Genomic DNA, 25,262 nt, shown 5'->3' with positions numbered 1-25,262 from the left:
AATAGGCATCCTCCCTGAAACGCCCAGGTGCCTCCCTCCATGGCTCATAGTCAGGGATGTCAGGCTCCTGGTGGGCCCTTGGTAAAGGGTCTGTGAATGAACGACTATGAATGCTGCTTGCGGCCAGTCCAATTGTCCCATCAATCAGGAAGCCAAAAGCCCCACTGCAGAGCTCTGGCTCAGCAGACAGAAAAGCCGTTTTCTTCAACTACAACATTACTCTTGTCTTCACTTAGGAGATCCGGTGAACTGTGGGACATCCAAACCGGGAGATATTAGTGGATGAAAAGCCCCGAGGAGCGGGTGTTCTGGGTTATGTTTTCAACTCTGCCACAAATTCGGTTTGAGCTATGCATTCTTTCCCCACAGAGGCTGCGCAGGGTGATTTTGCAGAGACCCCGGTGCCCCGGTTTGTTTGTGCTCACAGCCCAAATAATTTTAAACAGCACTTAATGAGTGATCAGATGCAACGTCCTTTATTCAAATTTGGTTTATATATTTGATGCTTATATGTGTTTGGGGACAAGCACCAAAACAATTCTCTATTTTTTCTGACAGGGTTGGAGCATGCAGCAAAAATATAATGATGAATTAAGTTTAAGTTTCAATGGAAAATTCCGTAAAGTTGCAAAATGTCATCACTGCCATATGTGGGGAGGTAGGGGAAGGATACTGCACCCTTAGAGGCAGAAATTCACAAATGTACACACCCCTGAAGGGGAATTAATAGTTCTACCAAAGTCTTCTGGGGTCCTTCACCCTAACACATAAATATGCAGAGTCTTGAATGAACAATTAGGAGATGGTGTTCCCTTGAATTTAATGAATTTCTTTAGGAGGATGAAACCACAGGTTCTTTATGAAAGCCATAAAATAAAAGGGAAGGAGAAACAGAAGATTACTTGAGACCCATTAGAAAAATAAAAAGCTTTCTTGGTGAGGGGGTGGGGGCGGTACATGTCAGTAATCCCTTCAACAGCAGGATTGAAGGTTTTGGGAGGAGTCTGGTGTCCCAAACTGCTTACAACACAGACAAGACCAGCTTCTAAATGTTCAGGGAGCAAGCGGCAACTCCCAACAAGAATATCATTTACTGTCATCTGCTGATTCTGACCCAGGGATGTCCCTTTAGCCCACTTCAGATAAGGCAGGAAAGTAGCAAGGACTGAAACATGACATAATCCCCACTCCTTTTCACATATGCACAATGCTGGTCATATAAAGCCATCTCTCCCTCCTCTCTGCTCATTCCTGAGTCAGCCATGAGGTGAGCTGTGATTTCCTAATGGTGTCCTGAATCAAAATGCAGGAGGACACCCAGGACACCATCTAGACTTGCCGGGCCCACGGAGATGACATAAAACTTAGCTCAGCATGGAATAACGTGAGCTGCGCACTCCAGCCTGCGTGTCAGAGGCGGGGTTGCATCCCCACGGCCTGGGGCAAGGCCCACTCCCTAAGCCCTCAATTATGAGCAGGTTCTGTGCTAGCAAGAAGACACACAGCCAACAGCCTCATTTAAGCTTTCAAGCCTTTGGAGGGCAAGTCAGCTGCATCCCAACCCTCCCTCGCCTCCTGGATCTCTGCTTCTCTCTGGGCAGGAAATTGAATACTCTCCCAGCAAGATCACACAGACACATCCATGGAAGAAGCTGAGATGAAACACGACTCTCATAAACAGGAACTTTATTAAACTACATGTTACATAAAAGAACATATAAATGGACCATTAAATACATTCAGTTCATCTTAAACAGATTTACATTGAAACTTATTTACATTTCTCCATTTGTTTTCTTAAATTATTTTTCCAAGCTTACTACCAATAAAAGGTAATAGAATGATCATCTGCTCATACAGATGCATACAGAAGTTGTCCACAGGGCTAAGCACCACTTCCCAGGAAACACAGCTTATTAGATCTTCCAGCAACAACTCCTGCTGAAGGTGCTTTCTTCTGAGCAGCCCTTGGGGTGAGGCTTTTGCTTTAGAGATGCTGGGGGTTGGTTCTGAGGAGCTGATCCAGGGCAGAGATGGGTCCTTGGTGATTGACCTGACTTGGACTCATAGAGTCAGAAGGACCCGTGGAGACCATCATCAAGGCCATGGCCCCACATCTGTGATATGGGAAACAGGCTTGGGAAGAGGTGGTGACTTGCCAAAGTCACTCAGCATCCATGATAGAGAAAGGGCCTGGGAGCTCGGTACCCAGGGTTCCTCCAAGTGGTCCCGACCCCTCTGCTATCCACAAATCCACACACTTAGAATAACTTCATTCATTTCCCACCACCATGGACCTTATGCTTTGAACTGTTTTGTCTACCTGATTAACTATATAACTTCTTAGGCTTCTTGAAATGGTGAAAAGCAGCTCAGGATTCACATAAGCATCTTTGTGGAGCCCCGGAAATACCTACTCAGGCCATTTTTACAAGAGATTTTGTGGTCAGGTGCTTTACTACTTCAGTCCTAACATTTGCCTTTAAAACTCAGCTGAGTGACGGAAGCTCAGCATTTCCAATTAACTTAGATGAGAGGCAACAGTCTGCAGAATGGAGGCTCTAACATCAACCATGTGGATTCCCCACAAATGCATCATATTTGCCTAAATCCATCTACCTACCAATGTCAGATCTAAAATGACGTTTCACTAATAAGTGACCTAAAATTAAAAAAACAAAAAACAAAAAAAAGTTCCAATAATTTTCCCATTTCCCAATTAGTCTCAGATGAGTCATGAAATGGGCATTGGGTAGAAAAAGTCCATGTTTTGAACTCTTTCTTTCGAAAAAAGCATGATTCCCCCCTCCCTGCCCCCAAACTTTTCCTGATGATATACATTCTTCTGAAAGCAATTTCATGCTTTTGGTCTGCTTTAAAAAACTTGATTTGGTTCTTCTCAGGATTTAAAAACCACTGTATCAAGGAAGGGATGTCAATGTTAAAAACTATTAAGAGACAGAGACAAGGAGAGAGAGGGACTCTCTCCAGGCCATGTTAGAAAAGAAGGAAGTGCTGGGGGCACACACAGAGATTAGAAAGGTTGGGAGACAGAATGGTTTGCACCTCCCTGTAACCAGAGTGAACACAGGTCATAGCAGCCTTCACTCAGTTTTATAACAGACACACGAATGGAGGAACACGGGATTGGAAAGACGTACACTGTCAAACAGCCCTGATGCCTTTCCACTAAAATATGGCACTTCTAGATTCCAGAGAAATCCAGCATTCTACCAGGGTCTGCCACCCATCTGCAGGGAAGCCTGCCCTGCAGCCATGAGGCCCCCGAGGCTCATACCCCACTGCTCACAATGTGCGCCCTGAATACATGGAAGCATCCGATTTCTGTCTGAGTCCAACTTTCCCTCCTGTTCCTAGACAGACTCACACCCAGAGTCATGCACGGAGAAGTAGGCAAGCCAGACAATCTTCAGGGAGACACAGCCCATCACAGGATACCCAAGGCTTGTGGGGAAGTCCAGTTGCCAGCAATGGACAGTGTGTGGGCAGGTGAAACTCTGAGGCCAGAGAACACAGGAAGATAAAAATATCTTCATATTGAGGATATACTGGCCAAGTGTGGTGGCTCATGCCTGTAATCCCAGCACTTTGGGAGGCTGAGGTGGGAGGATCAACTGAGCCCAAGAGTTCGAGATCAGCCTGAGCAACATAGTGAGATCACATCTCTACAAAAGATAAATTCAAAACAAAACAAAACAAAAAAACAATTAGCCAGGCAGGTGTGCTGGTGCCTGTAGTCCCAGCTCCTAGGGAGGCTGAGGTGGGAGGATCACTTGGGTCTGGGAGGTCAAGGCTGCAGTGGGCTATGATTGTGCCACTGCACTCCAGTCTGAGAGAGCAAGACCCTGTCTCAAAAACAAACAAACAAAAAAACCCATACATATACATACATACATATATATATGTATGTATGTATGTATTTTTTCCTGGGAAGCATTTCACTATGCAAAAGGAACCAAAACTAAAACATTTCATTTTTGTTTTGTTTTGTTTTAGATAGGGTCTCACTCTGTCACCCAGGCTGGCGTGCAGTGGTGGGGTCCTTGGTTCAAGCCATCTTCCCATCTCAGCGTTCAGAGTGGCTGGGGCCACAGGCATGTGCCACCACACTCGGCTTAATTTTGTGTTTCTGATAGAGATGGAGTTTCTCCATGTTGCCTAGGCTGGTCTCGAACTCCTAGGCTCAAGCGATCCGCCCATCTTGGCCTCCCAAAGTTCTGGATTACAGGCATGAGCCACTGCACCTAGCTAATTTTTATATTAAAAAGAAAGTCTTTGATATATAAAAACTGGCCAGAAAAAAACTTTTTTGACTTGTTTCATAAGAATGTCACCTTACACTCCTATTAAGTCTTTCTCGGGATCCGGGGTTTGGGGGAGGCTGGGGTGCATGGGGGAGGTGTGGCCCTCACAGTAGTGAACCTTTGTCCATCTGGATGCTGGACTGCAGCAGGGCTCAGCACAGCAGGCTGCAGTCCACAGGCCTCCTGGACTGTGCCATCCCGACAGTGTCACTAGCAGTGGCACCAGTGGCTGCTTTATCTGTAACAAAGACATGCTGCCTCTTTCCCCATCCTTATCCCAGAAGTCAGTCTTCACCGTCTGAATCCCAGGAGGCAGGAGAGGACAGGCACCCATCACTTCCATAACGGATTGAGGATTCTTCCCAGCGTGGTCCGACTGGAGTCCTTCCGACGGAGGGAGGCCCTTTCCCCAGCCCCTCTGGACTTCAGAGGGGCCTCCGTGTTGGCACTGGGACCCTCCGCAGACTCTGGGCGCTTCTTGGAGGCCCGGGCACTGCTGGCTCGCCTCAATGTGCCGCTGTCCTTGGGAGTGGTATCCTCGGGGTCCCCTTTCACCCTCAGCTGCCGCTGCGACACTGTCCGGGTGATGCCGGGGGCTTTGGCCGCGGGAGGAAGATCTGTTCTCATGCTTCGAGAGGAGGAGGCCACCGTGTTCCGGGCAAAGCTCGGGACACGGGGGAGTTCATGGGGGACGCTGGGCACCGGGGGGGTCTTGGGCTCTTTGGGACTCTCGGGGCCCTCGGAGTGGGAGCGGCAGGTCTTATTTTCCTCAGGCTTCTGTTTGGGGAGGTTCCTGAGTGGTTTGGCACTGGGCTTCTTGAAAGAACCCCTGGGCTGCAGGGGGACGTCCCTCCCCGGACGGGTGCTGCTGGAGCTGCTGCTCCCCCGAGGCAGCCTCTGCTCCTCGGCGCCTGTGGAGGTCCTCCTGGGCGACGTGTCCGAGGCCCTCCGCACGGAGTTCTGGCGTGACCACACAGTATCTGTGCTGCTGGGGGGATTCTGGGAGGGCCCCCGGGATGACAGCTCTGGTCGCCTCCAGCCGGCGTCTCTGCTGGACTTGGTGATGGGCATGACCTTGCGCATGCCCTCGCTCTCCGAGGCGGTCAGGGTCCGCACGGGCTTGGCCATTGCCCCCTGGCTCCGCCGGACACTCCCAGGCTTGGAGGCCCCCGGAGACGCCTCTTTGAGGGAGCCTCTCTTTGGTGCTACAACATCCTTCCTTTTGGTGGATTTGTCCCTGGGCAGGCCACCCTTGCAGCTGGGCTCACTATCCACAGAGATGGGGGCAGGAGCCTCCCCAGGAGGGTTGGATGTAGGGTTGGAGGAGACTTGACTGTCCCCCATTTCTCCAACCCCAGAGGACATGGAGCCATCCCCTTCCCCGCCTTCCTCCGGGTCCCCGCCTCTGGGTCTGGAGTCGGTTCCCTCCGAGCAGTCCAGGGTCAGCGAGCAGTCGGTGTCCGAGATGCAGAACAGAAGCCTAGGATCTTTGTTCTCAGGGTCGCTGCTACCCACAGATCCCAAAGCCGCACTTCCAGGCTCATCGGGGGCAGCTGTGCCATCCTCCAGGGCTGGGCTGAGACTCCCCAGGGCATCTCTGCCCATGGGTGTCAGGCTGCTGCTGCTGGCACTGAGGGACTGCGGGACCCCATGCCCCACAGACCCTGGCTCCATCGGACTGAAGTCACTCAAAGTCAGCTGGGAGGTCTCCTCCATGCCCTGGGAACCCTGGAGGTTGAACTGGGCCAGCCCTGTCACCAGTTCATGCTCCTTAATCCCCAGAGCCAATGGCGAGAGAGGAGGGGACTGTGCTGAGCCCAGGCTCACCGGCTCACTGTACCTCTTTCGGAGGACACTGACGCCCTGGTGCCGAGCTCTGCGGAAGGCAGAAGCAGGGTCCTCAGGCTGGGCGGCTGGATGCTGGTGCCCTCGTGCTGAGGGTGGGTTGGGGGCCTCCTCCTGGCCCCCCAAGGCCTGAGGTTTGTATGCAAAGCTGGAGTCCCGGTGCCTCACTTCTTCAGGCTCCAGGCAGGCTACCGTGGTCCTGGCCTGCCGGGGGCTGCTCCGGGGCAGGCTGTGGAACTTGTTGGGCTCCTCAGGGCTGCGGGTGGAGCTCTCCAAGAAGGTCAGCAGTTCCTGGTCAGCAGAGGGACCCAGGGAGAGGCGGGAGCGGCGGGTGTTTGGGGGCCTGTAGGAGGGGCTGGCGGGGCTGATGGGCCTGGGGTGCAGGAAAGGGAGAAGACCCTCTGCACCCTTCTTCGTCAGCAGCTCCACATCATTCTCACTGCTGCTCCGGCCAAATGCCCCCAGCTCCCCAGTTGCCCAGGAGCGCTGCCTCTGCTCCTGCTCCTTCAGCCTCTGCAGCTGCCTCAGTTCCTGCACCTCCCGGTCGTGGTTGTCCTGAGGGATGGAGAGAAGCCCGAAGATGCATGAGACATGTGGGACCCATGTGCAGTTCCAGAGCCACCTACGCTAAGAGCCAAAGAAAGATACAGGCATGGAGGGGAGCTCTGGGTCATGTCTTACACTGAGAAAGAGGCTGTGTGTGTGTGCGCGCACGTGTGTGTGTCTGTGTGTGTGTGTGGAGGGAGGGTGAGGCTCTGCAAAGCTACCAGGGATCTGGCCAGAGAGGGTGAATGCCGTAGACCTGGCCCAACAATCTGTCTACAGTTTTTATCCGGTCCTTGGGTCCAACTTCCAGCTTTCCAGCCAAGGCACTGCCCAGTGGAGGCTGCCCTTCCACATATGCACACGACCTCAACTCCCAGGAAAGCCAGCTCTGTTTCTGAGCAGTGTAAGACAGAGAGGACTTCCAGGAAAGCGCTATATAGGCAATAGCTGAGAGAAAAATACTGTGGGTGTATAAAGAGTGAGCCTCAAATTGTACTTCTGTGCCGCATGGATCTGTCCTATACACATTCATGTGTAGCACATTCTACTTAACAATGATTTGGATGTTTTAATGTATAGCCATGATATTAAGAGATGCTCTGTTCAGCTCTGTTCGCTGACTGCTCTTTGGTAAAGCAACACCACACATGGCATGGTGGCTCTGCCAGCTGCAGCCTGCAGCACATGGCTCTGTCGCTCACGTCCTAGCCTGTTCCCACAATCAGAGAAGAGGAAGAGGTGCAGGTGTGCTTTACGAATCCTTCAGCCCTTCACCCTGCTCCCGAGTACCCAGCCCTTCCCATCCAAACTGCACCAGAGCAAGCTCACATACCAAAGCACTCGGTACCACCTGGCCGTGTACTTTAAATAGATTGTGTCATGGAAATATGTGGATCTCACAGCCCAAATGTGTTATCGTTAGCAGTTTTACTTGACAATCAATTTCCTCCAACGATAGCCTTTCCCTTCCAAGTTTCTGTTTCTGTGGGGCTCTAGCTGGGGACTCTTGGCTCCTCCTGCAGCTCTAGCCTCAGCCTCCCATCTCGTCCCCAAGTCTCTCAGGTCTTCTTTCAAGGTTGCCTGTGGTGGTGGTGGGACCGGTGCCTGGCTCTTAGGACAGTGGGGCTGAGAGCATCACACAGGTGGCTTCACAGGCCTGTGGAATTCCTGGGAGTGAGGGCCTCATTAAGAGCCAACTTGGCCTTGACACCCACCACTGCCTCCCACAGCTGAGCTCACTTCTTGGCCAGAGGAGCACAAACGTGGCCACAGGCTAAGCCTCCTTCTCTTAACTGGATAGAGAAAGGAGGGGTTGAGAACACAAAGCAGTTCTGGGCTTGAGAGAAATCTGACCAATCCCTCAAAGAAATTCAGCTATGGACAAAGTTGCATTCCAGCTGGAGGCAGAGAGATGACTCAGAAGCTTTGCTTCCTCGTCACCACCCGGAATGAAGGGATGTGAGTGGCCGGTGTGCTTTCAATTGACGGATTAAAGTTTTACTTGAAAGCCAAGCAACCCAGAGAGTTTTCTGGCTTCTACATAAAACCCAGAGATGACTGGAATTGGTGGTTGAAGGGCAACAAATGTAGCTGTTTTGCTCAGTACGGCAGCAGGCTGTGTGGTTATTTGGGAATCTGGAAGACCGCTCTGGGGAGGACAACATGGTTGCCCTGGTGCCAATCCCACAGTGACGGCAGCAGAGCTTGGAAGAGGGGAAAGGGAGGGCCGTCCCATCATCCCACCACAACAGAAGTCTCCCTGAAAGGGGACATTCTCTTCTGGGAGCGGGTGAGGAAGACATTCAGGATCTTCAAGAGACTTTTAAATGGTATGACTGCCATCATGGAGGAACTTTACTAACAAAATGCTCTCAAGGCATTAATGTGAGCGTCAGACAGCCTGTGCACCAAAGCAGCAGAGGCAGTCAGATGCCGCCCTGGATGCTACACAAGCCCTTGGGGCTGGGATGGCAGAGCCACTTTCCAGCAATCCCAGCCGAGAGCCTGGCAATGCCACCTGGGTCAGATGTTCCTGAAACCGTGGAGATGCAAAGTGCCTTTCTGTGGTAGGCAGAGGACTAGGTCGAGAAGAAGCAAAATAAAAATCCAAGCAACCCCGAGACACAGATGCCGCCAGCCATACCTTAACTGCTTTGTTGAACCTGGTACAGAAATCTCTAAATATCTGAAAGCATTCATCCAGTTTCATGGTTTTTTTGTCTTCACAGAAAAAATCTATAAGGGTGTGGGCCTCGTCCTGGAGCTCTTGTTTCCAGCATTCCAGTTCCCTCAGCTTTTCTACGGCAAACTGCAGAAAAACAAACGAACACACACTGAGGTAAACGTGGTCAGCTGATGCGGCGCCAGGCACTGCATCGGGTGTCCAGAGAAGACATGCTCTGGGGTCTTGGAAAAGGAAGGTTTATTGCAAGGCCAATGCAATCAGAGCCAAAAGGAAAATAATTCAACTCAGACCAAACCTCGGGAAAAGCAAGGTGAACTCCCGTGTGAGACCCAGATAAGCAACAAGATAGATTGAAGAGCTTTAACCTGCAGAACGTCACTAACGAAATGTTCACTTTTAATGTCACTGAAAAAAATTACATGGGTATACAGTTGGTTTCACCAAGGAAGATCCATTTTTCATCTGTTCCTCCTCCTCTTAAAATTGAGTTTTACATGGGTCAAGAGTTTACTTTAGGGTCCCTGAAGCTACTCGCTGTACTGATGCATTATCAATTTTGCCCCACCGAGAGGGTGTCTAAACTTAATCCCAACTGAGCTCTGTGAGGGTCAGGGTCACCCCCACAGGACCAAAGCCCTCGTGCCTAACTGGGGGTGCTGATCCAAGTCAGCTGGGAAGCTTGGCAACAGGCCATGCCTGCATCCCTCCCATTCAATTTCACCAGTTTAGGGTGGATCCAACACTAATATTTTCTGAAAGCACCACCCCAGGAGATTCTGAGGGGTCCCGAGGGCTAGGCATTACTGTCCTTTACAAATCCACCCTCTTCGCTTCTTCATTTTCTCCGAATTCTTCTAGGACAAATAAGTCTCTGAGGCCCCTATGCAATCTGGTACTGCACTGCCTCAACACAGTGATGGGAAGGAAGCTTGTTTTCCTCCAATGAGTTCCAAGGCCTTCAGCATGGAATCTGCCATGTCCAAGGGTCACACACACTTCCCTCATGGCAGTTCAGTGACAACATGGGGAGCTGCATGAGGAAGTAGTACGGTGCAGAGAAAAAGGGCTCCATAGCAGCCACAGCCCATGCAGAATGAATATTTGGAATCACACTGAAGTCTTATGTTGAGACAGGGTCTCACTCCACTACCCAGACTGGAGTACAATGGTGTGATCACGGCTCACTGCAGCCTCGACCTCCTGGGCTCAAGCAATCCTCCCACCTCGGCCTCCTGAGTAGCTGGGACTATAGCTACGCACCACCACACCCAGCTAATACTTAAATATTTTGTAGAGACAGGCTTTCCCTGTTTCCCAGGAAGGCCTCAAGCCATCCTCCTGCCTAGCCTCCCTAAGTGCTGGGATCACAGGGGTAAGCCACTGTGCCTAGCCTATGTTGCTTCCTTGTTTACTGGGAAATAATGGTTAGATGAAGAAGGAATGTATGAAGTATGTTACTCTATGAAATCACATGTGTCATGTTTTTTAAAAAAAGCCTGTATTTGAAAACATTTTTTGAGTGAAGCAAAATGTTGGGCTGGGAAACGGTAAAGCTAAAGTTGGCCACTTTGGAGGGGTGAAACTGCTGTTTGAACCTGCGTGGAGAGCTACGGAACCTACAGGGAAATTCTGTGAAGATGCTACCTCCTACCCACTCCAACCCACTTTCCCCCTTAAAAGCCCTTCTCTTAACCCAAACACACTCAAGAGGTAGTAGGAAACCAAAACTATGTAGGAAACCAAATACCAGAGAAAGTAACCATCTGAGTCAGTAGCCCAAGGCAGTGTGTGCATTCGTGCTGTATTTTTCTTTATGGAGGAATGGTATTAATGAAAGGATAAATCTTTGCCTGTCATTCTTCCACAGGGGGAAGGATGGATTCCAGCCAAGAACAGCTCAACTACAGAAAAATAGGCCTCTTGACAAGAATCTACATGGGAGCTCAGCTCCACCTCGTATGTTTCATCTCTAGATCCTGTGGGGATTGACAGAGTACCAGGAAGGAAAAACTTAAATACACTGAAGTCACCCTTTGGACTTGGGAAAATGGAACATTCTAAATGTGGATCTGAACAGTAACCATACTTGAAGTTACCGGCCAGGAGTTCTACATGATTAGGGCCAGAAATGGAAAAGTTCAAAGCTACACTGGCAAAGCAAGAATGACAACAGGTTAGCAGCTGTAGTGTCCAATTCAACCTTACATCTCTAACTTGCCTGCTACAAACCAAAGTTTCAAACAAGTTTACTCAGTGTTTCTTACCCCAAGGGTGAAAATGCTGAAACAGATCTGCAAAAATGTGTTCTTGTTATTTTTCTGCTTGAATCCTTGAAGAGCTCCCCACCTCTTATGGCATAGGGTTTAGTCCAGCATTCAGACTGGTGTTCAGAGACCTGTGTGGCCTGGCCCTGACCTACCTTGAAGAATTTTATCTCACCTATTCAAAAGGAAGTTGAATTTAAGAAGGAAGAGTACATAGCTGTATGAAACGTTTTACTTATAGAGATAGAAATGAGACTGGCTGGGCATGGTGGCTCATGCCTATAATCCCAGCACTTTGGAAGGCAGGCAGATCACGAGGTCAGGACATCAAGACCATCCTGGCTAACATGGTGAAACCCCATCACTACTAAAAATACAAAAAATTAGCCTGGTGTGGTGACATGCGCCTGTAGTCCTGGCTACTCAGGAGGCTGAGGGAGGAGAATCACTTTAACCTGGGAGGCGGAGCTTGCAGTGAGCCGAGATCACACTACTGCACCCAGCCTGGGTGAAAGGGCAAGACTCTGTCTCAAAAAAAGAAAAAAAGAAAAAAATGACTGCCAGAAAGAAGTGTAAAGGGGTAAAACAAGACTGACTATGAAAAGCAGTCCAGAGGTAAGGCTAAGTCAGAGCTGTTCTTCATCCTAAGCTTCTCTGTATGAATATTGCCTATGAGATGGTAATAGTTAATATGAGAACTTGGAAGAATGAAACATCCAGAATTTTAATCTTGATGTGCGATGGTCCTTATTCTTGAATTTCTGGATTTGTTTAACGCATTTGTTTACTGTTCAGTACTTTTGTGGTGGTGGTGGTGGTGGTGTTTGTAACAAGAAAATTAATTTGGTTTTACTTGAAGGAAAATACAGAGCACGTTTAATAATAAAAATAAACTCACAGCAGAGCCAAACAAAATCAAGCATCTGCCGAAGGTCATAATATTTTGAAGGAGCTGAATTAAGAAGCAAAGGCTTCAGCTGGCACAACCTCAGGAGCATACTGTTTCCCCCCAGTGCCCAGGCAGTTCTGCCACACGATTCCACCTCATAGGTCTCAAAACACTAACAACATTTCAGATCGCACAGCCTTTCGCTGAAGACTAAAAGCATGAGATGGTGCCTTTTTTTTTTTTTTTTTTAATAAGGAAGATAAAAGAAGTATGTCAGACTATGTGATTAGTGAGTCACAGTGAGCTGTCACAAACATGTCCACTCTGCTGTTTTTTGTTGATGTTATTTGGAGCAGCTCCTGACACACCCTGTGGGCCCTGTATACTCCTGGTGTTGACGGGCACAGCGCTCATGTGTTCTGCTGCTCTCATTATAAAACATGCCAAAACGCAGCTTGTTTCTTCAATGTAAACAAGTGAAGAAATGACAGCCCAAGTTCTAAGGTGTCTCAATTTCTGTGGAACTTCGTTCTGTTATCCAAAAGTTTAATTGGTTTAGAAACAAAACCTGAGTTGCTAGGTATAGCCCAAGTGCAACTCCATGGCTGATACCAGTTCACCACAGTAAACTGCAATCGTGCAAACTGAGCAGTGAACAACAGGAGCCTCGCAGAAGCACTGACCCTAAACAAATACGTCAGGCTCAGGCTGGGTGCGGTGGCTCATGCCTGTAATCCTAGCACTTTGGGAGTCCCAATGAGGGCAGATCACCTGAGGTCAGGAGTTTGAGAGCAGCTTGGCCAACATGGTGAAACCCCGTCTCTACTGAAAAAATACAAAAATTAGCCAGATGTGGTGGTGCACGACTGTAGTCCCAGCTACTGGGGAGCCTGAGGCAGAAGAATTGCTTGAACCAGGGAGGCGGAGGTTGCAGTGAGCCAAGATCACACCATTATACTCCAGCCTGGGCGACAGAACAAGACTCCATCTCCAAACAAACAAACAAACAAACAAAACAGTCAAACAAACAGAAAAACAAAAAATATATATATCAGGCTTAGATCACATTTAACATTCTCTGCAAAGAATGGGCATGGAAATACCAAGTTCCTTTTACTAACTTGGAGAAAAAAAATATGAATGGGAACTGCTGCTTCCACAAATACACCCATGCAAATTTAACCAGCCCTGGGGTGCTGCTGGGAGATGAGATTAGAGGGACTGACTTGAGTCACCTACAAACCTGAAGAAAATCTTCCATCTGCTGACAAAGTTCACCATCCCGCTGGATGTTTTCTTTTAGTGATTTTGTCCTGACAAACAACAAGTGCAGTTCTGCCTCTGTGTTCTCCAGGGATAATCTAAAAGAAGAAAGGGGAGAGTGGGCAGCTGGAACAAGGAAGCCATGTGTCATGTAGGTATATGAAATAAGACTAACTGTTGTTCAACCTTGGAAACAGAAGGGGAGAGCTACTGCGATGATACTTATGATCTATGATATTGTGATGATCTAAATACCTACCCCTGTATGTAGATCTTTTGCGTTTCCTCCTGCTTTAAGAGGTGATTTGTTTCTAAAGACATATACTGGTTGAAAGAGAACAGGCTGTAACTGTGCTCTTGATGGTGAGATCATCAAAACCATGGGACCTGTATACCTTTTCATGAACTAGCTCTGAACACCTTTATGCAATAAGCATTACAAACTAAATACCAGCAGGATTCTGGGATTCATATGCTTTCCATGGGCCACTAAACACAAATATGAAACTCTAACCCATAAGAAGCAAGGCGATATATGTTGATAATTCTAACACTAAAGGTAACAGTGAGAGAACAGCAGATTCCATGTTGTTCACCACAGGTGGCCACAGCAAGCTTTTTATATTTTACAGAGAACTAAAACATAGCTAACAAATGTGTAACTTTTTTTTTTTTTTTTTTGAGACAGTCTTCCTTTGTCACTCAGGCTGGATTGCAGTGGCCTGATTTTGGCTTACTGCAACCTCTGCCTCCTGGGTTCAAGCAGTTCTCATGCCTCGGCCTCCAGAGTAGCTGGGATTATAGGTGTGTGTCACCACGCCCAGCTTAATTTTTGTATTTTTAGTAGAGATGGGGTTTCACTATGTTGGCCAGGCTGTTCTAAAACACCTGAGCTCAAGTGATCTGCCGGCCTCGGCCTCCCAAAGTGCTAGGATTACAGGTGTGAGCCACCAGGCCCAGCTGATTTTTATTATTATTATTACTTTTTTTAAAAGAGACATTCTCACTCTGTTGCCCAAGCTGAAGTGCAGTGGCAAGATCATGGCTGCAGTGAGCCCAGTGAGACCTCTGGGCTCAGGTGATCCTCTCACCACAGTCTTTCAAGTAACTGGGATCACAGGTGTGCACCACCACACCCAGCTAATTTTTAAATTTTTGTAGAGACAGGGTCTTACTATGTAGTCCAGCCTGGTCTCGAACTACCAGTCTCAAGCAATCTTCCTGCCTTGGCCTCCCAAAGTGCTGAGATCACAGGCATGAGCCACCACAGCCAGCCCTAATTCTGCAAATTAAGGGTTGGATTGATTGCAATGCTTTTGTTATATACATTAAATCAAGATAGGCAGAATGTGGGCCTGGCACGGTAGCTCAGGCCTGTAATCCCAGCACTTTGGGAGGGTGGGGTGGGCACATCACCTAAGGTTGTTCAAGACTAGCCTGGCCAACATGGCGAAACCCCATCTCTACTAAAAATACAAAAAAATTAGCTGGGCATGGTGGCAGCTGCCTGTAGTCCCAGCTACTTGGGAGGCTGAGGCAGGAGAATCACTTGAACCTGGGAGGCGGAGATTGCAGTGAGCCAAGATTGCAACACTGCACTCCAGCCTGGGTAACACAGTGAGACTCTGTCTCAAAAAAACAAAAGATAGGCAGAATGTGAATGACGGTTCTGTTACCCAGAAAATTGAGTAGGCGAAACCTAAAACGCATGTGAAATTCATAAATTAGGACGCATTCATGCTTCCACTGACAATTCAAATTTTTCTTTGTGCAACAAAGTTTTCCACCTTCACTGGTCACCGGCACGTATCTGAGACCTGCTTGTACTTCACAAGTGTATTTCACCTTCCATTTCAAATAAACAAGCTTGCTGAATAGGATTTTTCTAAGACAATATCTAGCTCCAATCCAGCTCTGACCAGAAACGCCATTTCAAAAATATAATGCTAATTTCTACCTATATGTCTCTTAGGAACATTTTTATTCCTTTTATTCCTAATTAGAGTAAAAATGTTCCCACATAAATTTCTTTCAGTAATTCAAAACCAGAAAGGTTCTTATCTTATAAGATGTCCACTTTTTGGAGAATAATCTAGAGATCTATAAACATGAATTCTGAACTGTTTACACCTTTGAACTGATAATCCCACTTTGGGAAAGATATGTAATCTGTGGTTAGATGGTCATAGAATCAGTAACTTTGAGGTACAGGCCAGTGGCAGGGCTGTGAACTATGGTTCATTTATTTATATGCATATGGTTCACAGATGTCATAGCTGGATACACTCACTCAAATAATAAGTATATGCTAGGAACTGGGTTGACACATGAAGCGGTGGCTGAACCCGCTCATGAGAACCAACTGCGGGTGTCTCTTCTTAATTTGTATTCAATAACATATGTCAGCAGCTTGACATCAGCCATGGTGACAGTATTTACAACACGGAAATCAGCAAATGCTACAAATCAGGACTTTTTTCTCCAACAGCTGGTTATTGAACATTTACCGTGGAATGCGTGGATATAATATAAATTTAAAAACACATATACAAAAGTCAAAATAGTATATACACACAGAATCTAGCCACATTAAGTTACATATCTATATTAGGATCAGAAGCAAATTAGAGTGATGTAATTAGAGCCTTATGTTTGGCAGATACTTTGTATGTGCCTTTCTCTGTGAGTGACTAATTTAAAGTAAAATTGTTTCACAGCTCTTGGTACAGTTCCAAACTCTTTTAATGCAAAGGAAAATAAATGTACCATATTAGATTCTACAAGGAAACAGTGAAATGTGGCCATGAAAGTTTGATTGATATATACCAACTCCCAGGGAAATAGGCGGTGTTGTTTAAGCTGTGTCTCTTGGGTGTGGAGGGATCTGAAATTCTTAATCCATAGTTTTAATACTGATGATATTCATTAGAATAGACTGAAATAGTTTCTTTAGTTTACAAATAAAGATTTTTCAGAACCCCCAAATTCCAAAGGTGCACACACATCTGTGTTAAGCAAATGAAGGACAGTCTGAAAGTTCAATGAAACAAAACCTTTTAGAGTTCAAACTGGAATCTAAAGGTTTTAACTACTTATCAGTTTTCATAAAAAGGTAAAGAATCTTGAATTCTCACAATTCACTTGCTCACCTAGCAGTCTTCTGAACGTGATCCAATTTTTCTGAAAAGTTGAGAAGAATGGTGTCTTTCTTTTGGGCTTCCTGGAACAAAAGCAGAATTTCCTCTCACTATATTGATAAAGCTGGAAGGAAATAATTTTCTTAGGGCTTAAAGGAATCTTAGAATCACTGCTGCTGTTTTTAAACTTGACACATTCAAAGCATTTCACTGAGACATGAACTCTGATACTCTTAGTAAGATTCGCTAGAACTCTCCTACTCTCAAGATACATTTAACTTGCCAAAGCAACTGATCTTGACACAAAATACAATTAATGAGCATTTGGCTGCAGCTTAGCAGGGCCCCTTGTTTCTGAAAGAATCCAACATATCCTGCTTAAATACCACCCAGACCTGTGAGCATGCCTTTCAGTGAACGAGATACCTTCAGCTGTTAAACCAGTTTGCAAACAGAGTTTAATCAGAAGGTACAGGAGCCATGGCAGTGTTTGGATTCTTCACCTGTTCAGAAGGTGAGAGGAAGGCAGGTGGGAAGGAAGCAATGACTGACCCAGGAGGCCTCCCCACACGGACAGAGACCAAATTACCCAGAGGGCCTGGACATTTGGATTCAAGAGAGCTGTGCCCGAATACTATCCATAACCCATGCTGGGCAAGGAACACATTTTCTTCTTTTGATGCCTTAAAATTAACCTTTCAATCAAGTCCCAAGTTAAACATGGCCCTTTTTCTTCTGAAGAATATAGTAATAATAGTGTGTATGGTTATTTATGGAGAGCTCACCATAGGCCAAACATTGAGATAAGCACTTTATGGAGTCGGCTCCTTCAGCACTCTCAATTACCTAGTTTTGGGGTAAGTTACCACTACTCTCACCATTAGATGAAGAAATTGAGGGTCTTCAGGTTTAAGTAACTTGCCTCAGGAAGTACAGCTAGCAAAGGACAGTCAAAATCTCCCAGTCTTGTCCTGTTCTGAAGCTCACATTCAAAACAAGACAGCACCATGGCTTCCTCCCCAGGTTAAAGCTACGACTATGGCACTGATGTCAAAATAACTGAGTGATTCAATGGAGGAAAAGAAAATCAGTTCGATTAGTTGAGATCATTTCAAAACAGAGACAACTGTCTTTGATTTTCCACTTTGTACCTCACTCTTTTGGTGTTATAGAGACCCAGTCAAAAAAAAAAAAAAAAAAAAAAGCAATGGAGAGAGTCAGATCCCAAACCCTGTGCTAGCAGCATTGCGCTCAAATGCCTGGTTCACAGAGAAACACAGAAGTGATCTTTCTACACATAACTGCTCACAAATCTAGTCAATTCCACATCAGGAGTATTTCAATCCTCCATCCTCTCTATTCTCTGTCCCTATGACCAGTACCCTCCCTCAACGCTCACCAAACAATTACAGCCAACTTCTGCAGAGGTATATTCCTATTTCTAGTTCTTTCTCTACTCTAACCCAGCCTCCATAGTGCCTTATTTGCCTAAAAACAAAAACAAAAGAGCTCCAGTCAAGCTATTACACTGTGCACAAACTCCTGTTGGTTCCCCACTGCTGAAGCATGAAATCCAAATTCCCCACCTTTGACACTTAAATCCTTCATAGCTGGCTTCACCAGCCTCTCTGCTTCACTCTCCCACTTGCCTTCGTCCTATAGCCCTGGGTGCAGTACAACTCAGGAATCTGCTAATGCTGCTTCTGCAAACAGAACTGTCTTGGAACTTGCCATGTCCTTTCCTAACCCTGCTTGACACTATCTTATGCCTGGGAAAAATTTCACTGCTTCCAAGGGGTATTCATACGCATTCTCTAAGTCCTAATCATTTCCACATACCTGTGCAACAAAGTGCAGGAGATTCATCCCAGGTTTGTTTGCTTTTGTGTCTGCCAATTTGAGCAAAGAAGACAGTTTAAATCCCACTGCATTGCCGGCATACCCTCCCTAAAGAAGACAAATCAAAAAGAAAAAATTATGTATACATTTTTTATATATATATATACACACACACACACACACACACACACACACACAGACAAACACCTTTAGACAGACAAATAAGCTTGAAAACATAACATTACAATCGTTGGATTTTACTTACTGCATTCATGATATTCCCAGCCTGGAGCACCAAGTGTAATATAGAATGTAGCTCTTCACATGACATCAGTTCTATCAAAAAGAACACATCACAGCATCTTAGAGAAGCCTTCAGCTTCAAATGCACAAAAGAGAGCTACCACATCCAAGTTCAAGTGTGTCTGAAGCAAGCTGTGACCTTAAACTGTATATAAAACTGAACAAACAAAGCAATACATTCTATGGGATACCTAACACATCATTTGCTACCGGCAATCCATGTCATAGTGTTTACTTAGAAATCAAATAGGTATGATAGTTAAATAGCACAAAATAGTTCAATAATAAAAATTTTCAATTAGTGAGAAATGCAAAAGCCTGATGCAAAGCAGTATCCCGTGACATAGGAGTTAACTTCCCTCTCAGCAGTTATTTAATTTTTCCTTGTATATCCACTACTGTTTGAGTATGCAGTCTCTTTGAGACTGCATTTATGGAATATGAAAACAGCAAGCAACGTTTTGCTTAGTCAATGAGTTATGAAGAGATAAAAAAATAAACAAGCTGGGGTAACATGTAAATAACTTGCAAAGCACAAACTGCGAGGGCCCAGGTATCCAGGGAATCTTTTCATTTTATTCAAAGCCACACATTTCATTTGGATTGGCTGAAAGCTTTAGAAAGAAACTTATCATTGTAATATATTGGTAAACTAGTTCTTTATTAACACCAAATTCTTTATACACCCATGCAAAGAAACAAAATTAAAAATTTTTAATACATTTAGAAAGGTAAAAAGAAAACTTGATTATTAAAATTACACTGTCAATAAATAATAAAACATCACTGACATTTTAAGTTAATATTCTCCATTAAGTCTGATAATACTTTCAAAAAATTACAGTTGGATCACTGCCTATGTTGTGTTATCTAAGAAGGCCAGTTTCTGAAGGGTGACCAGATAAGAAATGTTTCTCCCATGCCCACAAGTTTGCATTGCTCAATATAAAAACATATTCTTCCAGAACAAACCTTCCAAAGTTGCTGCAATAGTGTTAGTATGGAAAAAAAATGTTAAAGGCCTCTACACTGAAATTTTAAAAAATCTTTTTCCTTCTTAGTCTCCTCTCTAAAATGAAGAAAATATGATGGACCAAAGAGAAAAATTTTATCTCAAAACAGGTCAGAGCAAGTAAACAGAAAAACCAAATAGGAATAAACAATTCTACAACAATAATTAGAAATACAGAAAATGACCAAAAGGAAATCAGGCTGGCACTGACGCATGCTGAAAAGTGTGTCAGGAAGGGCCAGAGAATACAGCTGGGAGCTGAGAAGACACCAGCTGCAACTCCGCCGGCATTCTCAGTGCCAAGATGCCAGAAACCAAAGCTCCTACCCCTACGGAAGGAGATGGCAGGGCAGCTCTGAGAAGAGGCTGTCCAAGCTGGGCAGGCGAGAATGTAAAGAGTTGTCCAATAAATGAAAATGGCCTATCTGCTCCTCTCAAATTTAAATAGCTCAGCAGAAGTTGGAGTATGGAGGAGTGGGAGATGACACCACAGAACAGAAACGTCAGGAACCCTGGCAGAAGAGTCACACGGGTGACCCCAGGAAAGGAGGTCTGCTTCTGGAAAGGCTGGGTCCCAGCCACCAACGGAGGCCATGACAGGGAGGAGAGAGGCAGCTGGGCCAGGGGCCTGGGCTTTGTGTACGTGCGTAGCCCACACCACATACCAACATACACAGAGAAAGCTCATCCAGGAGAGGAACAAGAGCAAGTGGTAACCAGCAAGGTTGACTCTGAAGCCTGAGATGAAAGCAACTCCCTTCCGTGGGAGGGTAATATGCAAATTAACATTCATTACAGGGGAAAAATGTCAATGGAAATAAACCTTAAGTGCATCCCTAGTAACATCTCATTTCCCTTTTAAGGGTATATCAGAAATTCAGGACTTTCCATGTCCAATTTCATTTGGCTTTTTAAAAAAAATGTTATCGAAATTAATAAAAAGAAATTCTGTGAAGGATCACATGTTGACTCACCTTTTATAGCAGTTCTTAAAACTGTGATATCTGTATATAGAGAAGAGCAAGAAGGTAGAAATTCCTTCTTTAGCACCATGGCTTCAATCCGAAGTGAATAGCTGAAAAATAAAAAAGTAAAACTGTAGAATCTGATGTCATTAGCTTAAAAATCTTACTGTGCGAAGACTAACGACCAGCGGCTGTATCCTTACTTTGGCACCTGAATTAAGCCGTACAGAAAGGAATCTGCCAGAGACAGCTTGGACACGTCGCCACTAAATGCTTTTAACTTCTTTACCTAAAAGACAAATGGAAAGGGGGGGTAGATAAAATCACTTAAATTAAAGTTTAAGATTAATTTTTAAGATTAAAATTTAAGATTATTTAAATTTCATCTTTGAATTCTTCTTAAAAAAATAGGATTTTAGTGCTAAATTCAAATTAATTTAGAAAAGACAAAAAAGGAAATCCTCCCATCTGCTATTTGGTTTTTTTAAAAGAAAAATACAAACTCACAAATTTGAAAGCAAAGAGTTAGTGTCACTTATGTAGCTACAGATATATAGTCTTGTGTAAACAGGAGAGCTGGAGCCAGCAGAATCCTCAGGAAGGTTACAAAAGGGAGGGACTAAAAAGGAATCAGTTCTAAGGATGAAAATTTTCTGTAAGCAATAATCTGGAAATGAGATCATTGGGAGAAGAAATAAAAGACTGTAGAGTCATTATAATATGGTCCTTTAAGTCATAAACGGAAAAAAAAATCTTATTTTGAGTATTTTGTATATAAAATACTTAGACTGATAAGATCTAACACAGATTTTCTTTCTGTGGCCAAATCCCACTTCACATATAATAGCTTTAAAGGAAGAGACTACTGTATCTTCAGGTGGGTACATATCTGCTCTTCAGCAGAAAGACAAAAAGGAAAATTGCCTAAACAATGGGAAGATCACTGTTAAGACTGCCCCCAGGGACCCTGGCAGAAGAGTCCTACTGTGCATGCCTGGAAAGGAGGTCAGCTTCTGGAAAAGCAGGGTTCCAGCCTGAAAAGACCAGGCAATAAAATAGTATGTACAGGATGCCATTTCTATAAATTTTTTAAAGAGGTAGCTATTAACCTCCAACCCTCCCATACACACACCTACATACCCAGGAAAAAGATGAAAAAGTCCCACATCTCCAGGTGGTGACTCATGCCTGTAATCTCAGCTCTTTGGGAGGCCAAGGCAGAAGGATCACTTGCGGCCAGGAGTTCAAGACTAGTCTGGACAACATAGGGAAACTCCTCCCCCAAAAAGCCCCACATACACTAGGTGATAGGATCACAGTTGTCTGCTATTTTCCTCTGTTGCTCATTTTTATTTTCTAAGATATCTACAATGAACATGATTACTCTTTAAAAAATAAACTAAACTAAGTTTTTAAACACACAAACAATTATTCCTTCAACCGTAATACAGGAAAAAGAGAAGAGTTCTGACAACAGGTATATAGCCAAATAGCAAGTAGGTGAGAGTGGAGATGAAAGGAAAGTTTTCAAACAACATTAGATCATAAATCATGCCTTCCCCACAGAACACTGGCCATTCCCATGGCAAAACTACTTCTAAGTCCACTGTTAATAGAGAGTCATCCAACAAAATTCTTTATGGTAAGTAGTACCTTAATACTGTACAGCCTATCTTTGCAGCTAACTGTTGCCAGTAAGTAGCTAACACTTCGTATTATTCTTTATAAAGCTTATTCTCTTCCACCCCCTTGGTTATGATTAACAAAATGATTTTAAGTTCCCTGCAAAATAGGAAATGACAGTTCAAAAATATAAAGAAAGGAGTATTTGCAAAGATCCACAAACTGAAACAGCTACCTCAATTATGTGAAAATATAAAATGTAACACTTCGAGTTCACATCCTAGTATTAATTCTGACTCTTAAGACTATTTTCTTTATTTAGGACAGAAAATAGCCATTTATATAATTGCATTTCCCTTACTGGTAGAGCCTCAAAGCGAATTGACCATTTGTAGCCTTATTAAATTTAAGGGCACATGGCACTTCTGGTTTAGCTAAGCCCAAATCGGTCCCTGGCTTCTGCGCTAAGAAACCTACACGGTGAGTTCTAACCCCTTCAGAACTAGAGTTTAACAATTCACTATATATGGGCAGGGGCAGAGGGAGGTTGTATAAGACCATATATGTAGCATGTGTGAAGCCTCTGAAAATCACAGCATGGTTTTCAGTCTAAAGTGTAAGAACAGGTCATGCTAAGTAAACTTGGTAAATGTTTCTATTAAACATGTGCTAAACTGTAACTGAGCAATGATTAATCTCCTTCACTTACGTAAAAAGCTAAAAAAAATTTATGGACTTCAACAGAAGGGTGATGGAAAGACCGTATTTAATTTAAATGCCATGTATACAGTTCTTTGTTCAATTTCAAAATGAGATTTATGTTCTTTAAGAGGGATTATTGTATCTTCACAGTGGCAGGGAAGTAAAAAAGAAAGGTGAACAGACCCTATAATTATTATGCATTCTCATTACCAAAAAAACATTTATTAAACATGGTTAGGCATAATTTTGTGGGCTGAGCCAAGAGACACTCATTATGGCCCCGGTTGTGCCTGGTTGCTGTCGTAACAGTGAGAGCAGGCTCCTTGAGACTCTCACACTCCAAAGGGCACGCCTCCTTCACCCTATCTAATTCCAGTCACATGGCTTGAAATGGCAGGATTTCCCACAAACATACCCACCCAACAGAAGACCCACGAGCCTCCTGTCATTCCCCTCCCAGCAGCCGAGTCAATGAAGAAGGTGGGAAACATACTACAAATGTCCAGCAGAGGCAACTCAAGTTGCTTCAGGAGAACAGAAAGTTTTTACTATGTCTAGCACCAGCCCACAACAGAGGAAGGGCTGGTCAGGTGCAGTGGGGGGTTCCCTGGCTTGGGAACTCTGTGCTGGACAAGAACACCCTCCCAGAGTTTCATTTCTGGGCCCACCTTCTTCCTCTGCAAGTGTGAACCGCACATTAGAGGAAAGATGAACAGACGTGCCAGATAAAAGATTTGTGGTAGAGGGCAGAGAAATTCTCAACAACAAATTAACCTTGGCTTTGGTTGGCTTGTCAGCTGAGAAGGCAGGAGAAAAGGGCTGTTTCCGTTTATATCTTTCAGCATGCTGATAAGATTACAGTATTATTCAAGTGACACTTATTCACACCAGTACTTTGTGATAGCAGAGGTGATGAAAAGGCTGGCAGGCCAGCAGCGCGAGGCGGGGTTTTGACAACCTTTGCCCTTCCTTCCTCCAAGGCAGGCAGTGGCGTGCAGCAGAAAGAACCACGCTGGGCTCAGCGGAATCAGGGCTCAAGTCCACCCCACTGCTGTATCACCCAGCAATCATGTGACACCAGACAAGGTATAACCAACCTGTGTGAGCCTCAGTTCCTCATCTGTAAAACCAGGAGTGTCTTATAAGATTGCCACAAGGATTAAATGAAAAATACACAAAAGAATCATAGCTAGGATTGACTTTTTATGTGCCAGGCACTAGGCTAAGCACTTTCAAAACATTATCTCATCTCACTTCATTCTGCCCTGTCCAGTCAGTGCCCAGTACACAGGGGCACTCAATAAAGGTTCAGTCCTTAATTGCGCTAAAAATGGGCACAGAATGTTACACATAGGCTGAGAGCCACGTGGTTACGTGTCCACTTATGAATTTATTAGCATATTTCTGCCACATTCCTAAACCTCTCTTACTTGGCCCTGCCTCCTCCTTGGCCTCTTCCACATCCTCCAACCTCCATCCAGAGACCCAAAGACTCCAGGGTTGGCCCTGGGTCTGAGTGGTGCCAGGGGACACAAAAACAGTTTGTCCTTACAGTGGGCAGCAGTCAGGGAGCGGCTTCGGCTTTCCCCAGACCCCCTCCCGCAGCACAGATACCCCGGAGTATTTAGGAAGGGGCTCCGGCCGGCTCTGGGGACTGTCAGGGTGTTCCTGCTGAAGGAAACTCCCAGTTGAGTTTGGAGGGTGTGGTGAGCTGAAGCCCAGAGTCAGTAATGTAAACAAGGAGGCGAAGTGTGACCAAGCGCGCCAGATATTCAGACTGAGGATGGCCCTGCAGCAGGAGGCTGCGGGGAGAAACAGCTGCTGCTGGCTCAGTGGCTGGGAAGGCATTTCAGGGTTCCAGGCCAATACTTTCATTTCGGCAGGACCCCGTCTCCCGGGTTAGCTAACTGGGGGTGACAGAGTCTCGGTGATTTAAGGCAGCGCCTGGGTGGGTTTTCATCACCTTGCCCTCAACAGTCTTCCTTTTGAATTATATCCCCCACACAACCCAAAGATACAAAATTCTTTTAAATATGAGGTTTGACAGCTTACTTGCTTCTTTGAAAAATCACTTTGCATTTTCTAATCACCTTTGAATTTTAAATGAGAAATGAAGATATTAAGAAAATTATATTCAGTTTCCCACCTCACCGCTGCGTGAAGCTGAGCTGGCAGCCTCCGTCGTGCCTAACTTTGATTTAGTTAGCAGTTCAAAGCTTTTCAGAGCACTTTCACATGCGCTGTCAAATCTGATCCTCACTTAACAACACGATGAGGTCAGTTAGGAGTGGGCCCGCAGAGAGGTCTGAAAGGAGCCTTGAGAACAGCCCAAGCAGGAATAAGGTTTGAAGAGCAAGTACATCG

The 25,262-nt window shown here is 45.3% G+C and overlaps 1 protein-coding gene across 3 annotated transcripts in view; it reads right to left on the bottom strand.

Annotated features, from left to right (window-relative positions):
• Positions 1–1,669: 1,669 nt before the first annotated feature.
• FHDC1 (FH2 domain containing 1) overlaps positions 1,670–25,262 on the bottom strand; it is a 44,358-nt gene continuing 20,765 nt past the window's right edge. For all 3 annotated transcript variants that reach the window (XM_008000015.3, XM_008000016.3, XM_008000017.3), the window contains exons 5-12: positions 20,777–20,862; positions 20,583–20,683; positions 18,559–18,629; positions 18,294–18,401; positions 16,467–16,537; positions 13,298–13,415; positions 8,860–9,024; positions 1,670–6,725 (exon numbers count right to left, since the gene is read on the bottom strand). In XM_008000015.3, coding sequence (XP_007998206.3) covers positions 4,659–6,725; positions 8,860–9,024; positions 13,298–13,415; positions 16,467–16,537; positions 18,294–18,401; positions 18,559–18,629; positions 20,583–20,683; positions 20,777–20,862 — 2,787 coding nt within the window. In that variant the 3' untranslated portion in view covers positions 1,670–4,658. The remainder of the gene's footprint in view (positions 6,726–8,859; positions 9,025–13,297; positions 13,416–16,466; positions 16,538–18,293; positions 18,402–18,558; positions 18,630–20,582; positions 20,684–20,776; positions 20,863–25,262) is intronic.

The sequence above is a fragment of the Chlorocebus sabaeus genome, chromosome 7 (assembly GCF_047675955.1).
Source record: "Chlorocebus sabaeus isolate Y175 chromosome 7, mChlSab1.0.hap1, whole genome shotgun sequence".
Lineage (NCBI taxonomy): Eukaryota > Metazoa > Chordata > Mammalia > Primates > Cercopithecidae > Chlorocebus > Chlorocebus sabaeus.
The sequence above is the reverse complement of the archived record's forward strand: the minus strand, read 5'-3'. Positions and strand labels throughout refer to the sequence as shown.